General features: G+C 42.7%; 1 protein-coding gene across 2 annotated transcripts in view; it reads left to right on the top strand.

The window, feature by feature from the left end:
* Nucleotides 1-3,403: 3,403 nt before the first annotated feature.
* SLC35F3 (solute carrier family 35 member F3) overlaps nt 3,404-11,402 on the top strand; it is a 171,239-nt gene continuing 163,240 nt past the window's right edge. For both annotated transcript variants that reach the window (XM_065680256.1, XM_065680258.1), the window contains exons 1-2: nt 3,404-3,690; nt 3,988-4,217. In XM_065680256.1, coding sequence (XP_065536328.1) covers nt 3,638-3,690; nt 3,988-4,217 — 283 coding nt within the window. In that variant the 5' untranslated portion in view covers nt 3,404-3,637. The remainder of the gene's footprint in view (nt 3,691-3,987; nt 4,218-11,402) is intronic.

Below are 11,402 nucleotides of genomic sequence, written 5' to 3'. Positions count from 1 at the left end.
TAGATTAAAAAGTTTCCAGCTATATATATAAGTTTTTTTGGTTGCTGATTCAAAACATTTTCCATGGGACATTATGTTCAAAGTTGCACTGTTATTCAATCTGACACACTTAGTCACACTGATTGAGCTGGAGCCACTGTGGATACAGTAGCACTGTATTCCTGTGGATGTCAAATTTGACCTCAGATAGAGAAAATTTATAGTTTTGTCATACAAGCATTTCCATATATTATATAGAACTTTTATCATGTATATTGTATTTCTGTCTAATATCCAAAACCCCCTGGGACAGGAACATGTGATAAATGGATTGGGTATACACCTTCAATGCTAAGCATAAAAATACTAAGAAGCAAGAATATAGATCAGATACAGAAGATGCAGTTGGAGAAGTATTTGCTTAAGGAAGGAGTTGGGGTTTCCGGTGAAGACTCAGTTCCTGGGGATGACTTTTATGAACTGGAGAAAAGGGAACACATCAACTTCATGCTGTAGTTTCTGCGGTTGTGATCATTTTGTTGCCCAATTGAATATTTTTGCTACCTTATGCTTCTACTGTCACTGTATCCTTCAAAGGTAAAATTCTTATCTTTAGGAGGGTGGGAAAAATTCAAGAATTCACTTACCTTTCTCATGAAATGAGTAGTATTTTGATAAGTGTAAATTTCCATCCCTGAGAAACTTTTGGCAAGCTTCTCTTGGTGGGAAGTGAAAATAAATACCATTTATTACTTTTTCCTCTGACATGGCATCACATTGTAGACAACATAACACTAATATATCTTAATGGTTGTGCTTTGAAGAGCTGACATCAGTGAAGCATATAATTTCATGTTGTCTGGAAAAAAAAAAAAGTGTATCTAACAGGACAGAATTAAGTCACCGCACCCTGGAATCAGTACTGATTTTTCCTTTGCTTATAGGACTCTGCCATTTTAAAAGATCCACTGTTTCCTAACTGTTCTGCGTTTGGATGGTTGTAGGTGTTTTGTTAAAGCAGCGGATTAGTAAGAGGTTCAGAAAAGATGCTTATAGTGGCTCCAGCTTGGTGTTGCAGACCATGCTTCATGGCTCAAACCTAAGCTCCGACTCAAATCCCCCTCCATTTTGTCCATGATTCTTTGAATAAGTACATACTATTTAGCAAATATTTTCTTCCATACTTCTCTTCTTGCTAGCATTGTTAGTATACTACAATATTTTCTCTCCTATTAAAAAATCTTCAGTAGCTCCATAAATCTACAAATTCCAAATCACTGAACCCATGCTTTATTTTTTAATGTCTGATGCCATATTGTAATGTCTCAGTTTTGGCTACAGTGCTTAAACATAATTAAAATAATATATATACATGAATTTTCACTTGTATGTCTCCTGCAGTTACTAGTTTTCAAGAAGAAACATCACTTACAGCAAGGTTTCACAAGATCCTAGGCAGTAGGTATGTTCATGTTGCCTCTTACTACACATTTGAAACGTCATCTTAATTAAATGTTTCAGTGAACTTTAAAATTTTCACGCCCATGCATATTTTTCCTCTCTCACAAAGACGCATGCTCGCATCAAGTTTGTCAGCACTGCCAAACAAGCTGTCCCGTGTCACTTGCCTGCATGACAGGAGAAAGTATTAACACCCATCCATCATTTCATTTACACCTTGAAATGACAGCAGCTGGGAAAGAATAAAACAGGAGGAACAGTCTCTATTGGACAGACAAATGAGATGGTTCTGGTGTATTACAGGGGAGATGTGTGTAATACGGGCAGCTAAATACATCAGTGATGGAGGCAAAATTTCTAGCAGGGCTGACCAACCCTCTACTAGTTTGCACCAGCCCATGCCCAGAGGTAAGTGAGCACTCGGCAGGTGTCACTGGTTGGCTGGTCAACAATGCTGCTTGCTTGGTTGTTGGAACCTTTGGTTGCTCTAGGAGTCAGAACTTTATACTAACCGTTTTCTTATTGCAGTGTGACTTAGTCCTGTATGGACTTACACAGTAAGTCCATATGTAAGTCCATACGGACTTACACAGACTTACATTTCTGGACCTGTATTATCTCGGGTTTAGTTCTCTTCAAAAATGTTCACCTGTAACAATGGAGGAATTTGGCACTAGATAGGTACGTGCAGTGTTACAGGCAATTCTCAGATTAAATCCTATCCTTGTCCATCAGTTAAAGCCAGACAAAACATGGGCTCTATATATGAAATGATGCTAGACTTCAGAGGTCTGACTGAGAAGTTTAATCCCATTTGTGCCTGTTGTTATCTCTCCTGCTGCCCTGAAGAGACTTAAATCAAGGTAGTAACCAACATCCATAGATTTAGTGAGCATTGTGTTTTCATCCTCTCAACCTAAACCATCCTCCTGCATTGGTTTGTATACCCCACTGGGATCTCTATCACTTTGCAGGTTGGCAGCACCAAAGGCTAGCAGTTGCTCTCTGCTTGGCCACTGCTGCTCAACTGTACAACACTTTGGAACTGACCTCCTCCACCACAGGCTCAAATTAAGTGTTGCATAGGAAATAAATAGATTTAGTGTCTTGTTTAGTCCATGTGTATTTAAGATGGTAATTAGTTTGGCTGTCATCTGCTGGAGATTTTTTGCTTTCTCTTTCTGTTAACGGTGCAGCAACCCTGTAACATTACCTTCAGTGGTAATGAAGGGTTGCATTTGACTGATGCCAGCTCGCTTGCACATTCAGTTCCTTGGTGTTGTAATGGTCCAGGTAAACAGCTTGTGCAGTGCTGAAGTGCTGAAAGGGAGCAGTCCTTTCTCCTAGAACATCAACGTCTTTTTCCCTGAGACACATAGATGAGCACAAAAAATTTCTTTAACTTCGACTAACACTACTTACAGGTCATCAGATTTTGTCTAGTTTGTCAGAGTTCAAATTTGTTGTCCGTGCAGTGTTTGTACAACGTACACATCCATGCTTCCACATTTGTTTATGCTTAACTGCATCTTTTCCACTTGAGTTAGGCGGTGTGTTTGAAAACAAACAGGTAAAAAATGTTGCTTGATACAAGGCCAGCTGCCTGTGGCCCGCGTTCAGCGGCCCTCTTCCACCGCTCCTTCAGAGGGGACGCCGCCACAAACGACGCACCCTTCACCAGAGCAGCGCTGCCTTCGGGCGGCCGCGCTCCGAACGCCCGGCCGGAGGCCGCCCCACCGACGGTGCGAGAGCAGCCCGGGAGCGGGCGCGGGGACGGGCCGCTCCTCGCCCGAGCACGGAGCGGGTGGGTCCGCCGGGGCCTCGCCTCTCGGCCGCCCGACAGGGGGCGATTGCTACGGGCGGCCGGAGGCGGCGGGGCCGCGGGGCTCCCCCTCCTGGCGGCCTGCGGCAACGCGCGGGGTGGGGGGCGCGGAGCGAGCCCGGCCCGGCCCCCGCCGCTGGCGCTTCGCAGGCGGCAGCGCCTCGGAGGCAGCAGCAGCAGCAGCCCGGCTCCTTGCTCGCCTCTGCCGCTGGGAGCCAGCCCCAGCCCGGGCACCTTCTGCCACGGCGGCCGCCGCCTCCCCGCTCTCTCCTCTCCTCTCCTTCCTTCTTTTCCACCTCTTCTCCGGCCGGTGGGCGCCGCCGGCTCGCCCCACCGTGAAGTCTGGGCGCCCCCCAGCCATCGCTGCTGCTCCCCATGGGGATCCGGGAGTTCCCCAACGGCTCCGCGCGGGGCAAAGCCGCCACCCTGTGAGTACCGCTGCGGGGCCGGGCGGGCGGGGAGGGACGGGGACTCTCCACCCCACCTCACCTCACCTCACCTCACCTTACCCCACCTTACCCGGCGGCACCGCCCGCACGCCCGCTCGCTCCCGGGGGTCGCTCCGGTGGAGAGCGACAAGCAAAGTTTGCGGTGCCGCCGCCGCCGGCCCCGCTCACCTGCCGCCGAGGTCCCGCCGCCAACTTCGCCTCGGGCCGGGGCAGGGCGGCTGCGCTGGCAGCTGCGGTTCCCCGTTCCCCCGCTGACGCCCCTCTCCCGGCCCGCAGCGGCATGCGGCGCTCCCCCGATGTCAGTCCGCGGCGGCTGTCCGACATCAGCCCGCAGCTGCGGCAGCTGAAGTACCTGGTGGTGGACGAGGCCATCAAAGAGGACTTGAAGTGGTCCCGCTCCGTGGAGGACCTCACCAGCGCGTCCGTGGGGCTCACCTCCATCGAGGAGCGGATCCTCCGCATCACCGGCTACTACGGATACCAGCCCTGGGCCGCCAGCTATAAACGTGAGTCCGCGGCGCGGCCGGGCGTGGGGGGCTGCGGGGAGCGTGACGGGCCCCGGGGCTTTGCAGGGGGTCATTCCTCCCCGGAGGTGGCTGGTGGGTGCGGGTTCGAGGGGCTGATAGCTTTGCCCCTGGGAGCAACTCGCCCCATGGGAGTGCTCTCACTCTGCGAAGAATTCCGTGCCCGTGATGCAGTTGCTGGCTCACAGGAGTGGAGTGCTAAAGAATCACGACAGCTAAATTCTGCCAAGAAAATAGGTCAAATATTTGTCTTAGTGTTGCAGACACACTTAGTGATGCTGATTACAGTGTTTGTGACAGCTGTGTAAAGGCCCCAGTGCATTCGTGCACGTACTGTTTTCACAGGTAAGGAGTTCAGAGCATCTTTCTGTTGTTTCAGGGGTCAGATTTTCACAGCACTTGATCTGAATGTTATGTGTTTTCTTATGTCAAGTGGAACTGTTTCTTCCCTATGCTTGCACTTGAGAAAGAAACTTCCTGTGGTATCAATATGAAGAGACACAGTGGAGCTGTATTCCTCCACATGATTTACAAAGGAAGTGGTACCTTGAGTGGCTGTAATATAACAACTAGTGCATTTGTGTGTAACGCTCTTTCTTGCCCATCATTAATTGCCACAATGGCAGCTGCATGCATTAGCAAGTTATAAGTGTAATTTACCAATTAACTGAAGCATTAAAATATTTTGGTTGTGTTAATGTTGTTTGCAGCATCACAGGGGGTTTTGCTGTGAGAAGGATTCTGCTGTAACAGAAGTAATTGCTTTGCAAGGAAGACTGGCTCTGATGTAGTGGTTGTTTTTGTTGTTCTTTCCTAGGTATTTAGTGTAAGCGTTCTGAAATACTTACTCTGGGATTATCTGTTTGTCAGTGTGCTTATAAGGGAAGAAAATGATACAAGAAAGCATGGTACACAGTACTAGGTCAGTTTTTCTGTGAAGAAGAACCACTCCTAGTTGCCTGATAATAGGACTTTACTAATAAATATTCTAAGAGTTCTTCTCTAAGAGCCTTTTCTTTTTCTTTTTTGATTGCAGTTATGGCAGAAATATCTGTTATTTGCTACTTTACTCACAGGAAATACGGGATTTCTCTGAGAGCAATTCCATTGCCTGGATTGGGACCATGCTTGAGAGTAATGCTTATTCAAGTCAGTTTTCAGGATCAGTTCATATGCTGATGCCAGACTGAGTTGGATTTTAGTGCTTCTGTCTGACAGAGTGACTAACAGCTCAGCTGAAGTTGCACTGAGCTGGTATGGCTGAACTTTCTGAAATAATAAAGGTCATGCTGGCTCCTCAATTATATCCTATTTGTCGAAATTTATAACTGTGTCTGAAAAAGTTAATTGCAAGCTTAAGCCTGCTATTCTAGTTGTATTTTCCTCTTGTAACTCGTTCTGAATAACCAAATTACATACTTGAGTTGTAATGGTGGGGGATAAATATACAAAGTGTCTGAGCTGCATAAATGTGTGTCTAAGAATAATAGGTTATGTGAAGTTATTGCCAATTTAAAATCTGACTTGCTATGAATGCAGAAGAACACATTGAAGAAAAGACCCATCTCTCTAGCTGGGATAATAAGGCATGGCTTAAGCAGAGCTGTGTTGGTCTGCATCAGTTGAATAGCTAACTGAATGCTATGACATAACTCCCAGTTACCTCCCTGGGCATGACATGCTGTGGTATGGAATACCTCTTTGGCTAGCTTGGGTCAGGTGTCCTGTCTCTGCTTCCTCCTGGCCTCCCCTCGTCTCCGGCAGAGCATGAGACTCACAAAGTCCTTGGCCAGAATAAACATTACTTAGCAACAATTAAAACCAATCGGTGTTATCAGCTCTCTGCCCAGGCTGGAAGTCAAAACACAGAGCTTGCACCAGTTACTAAGAAGGAGCAAAACGGCTCCTGGTAAACCCAGGACAGTATAAATGGGGTAGATCATCAAAAGTGGGAAAGTCAAGTCTGTGACAGCTACTTTGAAACCTCTTTGAATGCTCTTTCAAGCTGGGCTTAAGCCCAGTTTAGGGGTATGGACTTCCTGTGTGACTTCCCAGTTAGAAATTGTCTCAAGAAGTGTGAACAAATGATTTTTATTAAGTTCAGATTGCACTCTGGGTACTTCTTGTTGTCTTATTGTGTACGCCTATAGACATTTAGGTAATGTTGGCACTATGAGTGCAATTATGGTATGCATTAACAATGGACCTGCTTTCTGGAAAACAAGTCTGCAATCTCGCCTGATCTAGAGTTGGTCTCTCTCAGTGACATTCTTTTTATTGTAACTAAATCACCTGTAGGGCAAGATCTGGTTGTTGTGTTTTGTTGTGGGTTTTTTTTTCACATGGAAGTGTATTTCTCTCATACTTTCTGTAGACTGTATATATATATATATATAAAAGTATATATATAAGTATATATGTGTGTGTGTGTATGTATCTATGTATATATAAAGTTGTTTGAGACATTCAGGACATTTTTTGAGGATTTTGTTTAACAAAACTCCATGATGGAAACTACCAGAGATAATCAGAGAGAGTGTTGACCCCATGCCATGACATCAAAACTTGCTTGGAGACTAGTTTTGCTGTGCTAAAACTTGAGCATTTAAAACATACTGGGATACCTCAAGGTTGTGTAGCAAGTCCACTGTTTAATATACTTATAAATTAGATGGAAAGAGAGGAGGAAGAAGTGAAAATCTGCTGAAGACATAAACTGATATGGATTGCACAGAATGAGAAAGGACTCATCATTACTCAAGAGAGACCTGACCCAGCAAGGTGAATAGGCCAGATGTCAACAGATTACATTCAATTATTACAAATAAAAGCCTCATGTTTCCTGAGAATGCTGAAATTACCTGCAGAATTTCACATTATCACATCAGCTGCTAAGAGGGAATAGTTTGTGACTGTACACAGCTCAGGGAAGACCTCTGCTGTTTGACTGCACTTGCAAACTAGATTTTAGGAGCTGGAATAATGTAACATACTGCCTGTGCTATGATGCCTTCAGAGAATTTAGTGGTACAGCCTAGTGAAATACTGTGTAATACTGGTTGTCTTTCAAAAAAAGATTACAGAAGGCTCTGGGATGAGTAAGGAGAAAGGGTACAGACATTCTGTAAAGAATCTCAAGAGTTTGGTTGTTTACCTTAAAGAGGTTGAAACAAAAGTATGGAAGGTACTGGCACATATTGCTCAGGCAGATAGAAAGTTCTCCTTCTTATTGTGTCATAAGAGAAAAACAGGTGGACAGTCAGTGAAGGTGAAAAGCCGTTAATTAAAAACTGATGGAAAGAAACAGTTTTTAAGAAAGCACACAATTTGTTCTTGAGATTGGGAATTCAAGGGCTTGTATTTGATAGCAGTGACTGTAATAAATTGAGAACATACTGGAGAGAATATTCAGAATTATTCAGAAAATTATTCAGAATTCAAAACTTCATTATTCAGAATTAGGCTGGGAGGGGGCTGATTTCTTGAGGGTTTGTTGTGCTTCCCTCTGTAGCATCTGCCTACCTTTAGAAAGAGGGATAGGATTGTGTTTAGCCTGATCCAATCTGGCAGTTCTTGTTTTTCTGAAATTCTAACTATTGATTTTCAGGGTAACTAATTATGTGAATAACTGCTCTCCAGTCTAAATCCAATATTCGTATTTGTCTCATGGGGACTATTCTGCAGCATCTGATTTGATTTCTGAAATGCAAAGGCAGAGGAGAAGAAACACGTTAAGATGCAGTCGGATTGTAGAGTCATACTCTGATGCAGCTTCATTAATAGCAGAGCTTAAAATCTGTGAAATCCTAGTTATCAACAAGAGGTATTGACTTTTAAATTTTTTTAATTAACACATAGGGATGAAAGAACTTAATTAAAAAAAACAACAAACAAACAAAACAAAACAACAACAACAACAACAACAAAAACCAAACATGAAACCCACAAAATCTGTAGATCCCAGTGACAGCCTTTGTTTTTGCATGGAAATGAAACCATTATTAAGGCTGTATTAGCAGTGCTGTTCTCCTCCATGAAGGTTAAGTCAATTATCGTGATTTCTGCCTCTAAAAGCTTGTGACTTCATTTTAATAGCAGAGACAAGTTTGGAGGTGAACAGGCATATTCTAAGTTTCCATTTCATGCCAGTATCAGAAGGACTTAGATTTCTAAATATTTTTAGAAGCGTAGTCCCTAGGAGCTTTACTGTACATCAGAAATACAGATGTCACCAAACTTTTGAATTGTCTTGCTGACCAGTATGGAAGACTTGCCTATTTTAATTATTGTAGCAAGTGGAAGGGCCCTTGTTTCCACATCAAATGTGCACAGCTAGCACCTTTGCAAAACATTCATTTTTCTCTACATTAACTAGGTCTATTTTGTGGTGATTCAATATCACAGTCTGTCATTGTGTGATTAGTATTTTAAAGACATTCATGTGGGCTTGAGCCAACTATCCCTTTTTTACAAACTTTGCCTCTTCCTACAGATCACCTGCTTCTACTCCTTTTTAAAGAATAGGATTTTTCTTCTAAACAGGGACTTTGAAATACCTGCAGCATGTGTTCCTAAATACAGTCTTGTTATGGATAGATCAGGGTTACACGGGTCCCTCCCTCCTTTTAGATGCCCACGAGACCACCTGACCTCTCACTTTTGTTCACTTACTTTCTTTGTGTGCTTACAGATGTTACTCTACCTGCAGAAAAAGTACTTTTAAATCCTCTCGGTTCTATTTCATAGGAATTGACCACAGTCTGTGGCACAGCTTGTGAACATGCATTTCTATGAGACCTTGACCTTACGAATAATTCCAGATTGTTCCAGTGATGACTTTTAAGTTGGCATACTGTTGCTCAGGTGAAAGGGAAAGATGTTCACTGCCTTTTCTCCTCCCTGCTACTTTAAATGTTAGCTTCCTATTTTTAGTGTTTCTTCACAGTTATTTCAATTGTAATAAAATAAACCCAACAATTGTCCAGAATTTTAATGTAGTACTTATCTGGCATGTCACATAGTAGGTCTTGACCTGGACACAGAATTTAAGTGCCATCACCGATACAAGTAATATATTGGAACACACTGGCTTACAAATACCCTGGGCATTGCTCAGAAAGCATAATTGTCTGTGTATGAAAATGCCCCAGTGACTGAACTTTGATAGCCCTTCAAGGTAGTAAGTCAATGTTGGTTTTAGCTAATTAAAAGTATGAATATTGTACCTTTCTAAATGTTGGAGCATCAGTTATACAGCTAAAGACGAGTGTTTCCAGCTGATCCTTGATGTTCCTTCTTGTGATCTGCTTTTAATATGTCATGGAATGCTGTAACTTTCACACTGACTAAAAGCAAATCCAGTGGGGATATGAATCAGGGTAAAATTATTAATGCTTGAAATTGGTGCAGATTTGCATATTTGCATCCGAGCAAGAATTTAACTTATGTTTTTGAGGTAATATACAGGAATCTTCAGAAGTTCAAAGCCAGCAATTGAAGAGTATTGGTTTCCCCAGGAAAGCCATTTTCAGGCCAACTGTAAGCAACTAATTTAAAACTGTTTACTTGCTTTCCAACACATAAATACTGAATGTAATGCTGTTATAACTAATGCAAGACTTGGTGGTGTTCATGTTGCTGCCCCTGTGGTCAAACGATCCTCTTGCAAAGTGAGAATCTTGCTTTTCAGGTGAACATATGGAGTAACCTCTAGACATCTTATTCTGAGAGAGAAACGCGGATAGCTACCCATTGTCAATTTATAGGTCAACCCCTGTTCTTGCCCTCCACTCTCTAAAACTTAGAAGACAAGTGAAAATATATGCCTGAATAATAGGCCTGATTAATTATTTTTTTCATGCTCTTCATTGGCAATACTAACATAACTGTTACGCGAGCAAGAAAAGCCAAGAAAACATGGTAACTCCTACAGGTGAAATAAAGCAATGGCAATGAATTGCATAGCAGAATTGAAAGTTCTGTAGTATTATTGTTTCACACATCAGTTATAATTGTCTGCTGCAATGTAAACTTGCATATGGTTGTACACAAACCAGGGACACTACTGATTTACACCCACAGTGCAGCTCACACAAAAACTTGTAAAGACATTTCCCTGTATACTCATTGTAACGGGAGAACTGTCCCCAGAAACAGTCTCTTAAAATATTTCAGAGACCTAATCATAAACCTGCAGAGGATGTTCCAGAATATTACAGGAGACATTTCTCATTGGAAAGGGAACCCATTGGCCCCTGTGGGCTTGAACCCTGGCTGGTCTTGCAACTGAGAATGAGTATGGAGTAGGACAATCTGGCCGTGGGAAACAGTGCAGAGGAGTACAGGTTTGGAATACTAGTCAGCTGCAAGGGTACCTCATAAATATTTAAAGAAATAGGGAAATTGAAATACAGCCAGCCTTTCAGAAGTTTCTTTTTCAAGACAATTCCAATGGAGAAGAGACATGAGAGTTCTTTGGCTTCTGGCAGGTGGAAAGAAAAGTATTTTTTGGACAATGCTAAGCAGAAATCTGGTTCTTGTTCAAATACAGAGCTTCATTAATCACAAATTTTAAGTTTTAAATTGCTTGCTGGGAAGCCAAGCAAATTGGAATTTAAACCGCTTTGCTAAACATTTTGAATAGTTTGGTAAATATTTAGTAAATGATGTTTAGTGAACATTTAGTAACTTGTTTGCTAAACAAGCTAACTGTGTAGGCTTAAGTAACCACCACTTTTAGCTAGGCAGCCGGTGAAGTATTTTATAGTTTGTGTCTAGTCTTCACAGCGAAGAAACTAAAAATAACCACCTAGAAATAGTCTCTTTTTTTTTCTGTTTGTTTGTTTCCTGTTTGAACGAATTAATTGGTTGCTTTCAACTTTCTTTTTTTCAGTGCAGCTTGAATCTGCTGTACACCATTTATGCAAAACAGTCCATGGGACAGCAAGTAGGGGTTTGTTGGATTCCAGCATTCATTTTATACCCTTCACAAACTTTATCATTGAATGGTTTTGTTTTGGGAGAATATACCACCAAAGTCTCCATACCAAAAACCTACTATTAAAGTTAGTTGTATGACCTTGTAAAGTCAGGGCCCATGTTAACAGTTTTGAAGGAGAGTGTTACCTAGCATTTGAGACTCCTTTCACTGGTGAACTGTATTGTGTT

Source organism: Lathamus discolor, chromosome 5 (assembly GCF_037157495.1).
Source record: "Lathamus discolor isolate bLatDis1 chromosome 5, bLatDis1.hap1, whole genome shotgun sequence".
NCBI lineage: Eukaryota > Metazoa > Chordata > Aves > Psittaciformes > Psittacidae > Lathamus > Lathamus discolor.
Note: the sequence above shows the minus strand (reverse complement) of the source record. Positions and strands in the feature narration are given on the sequence as shown.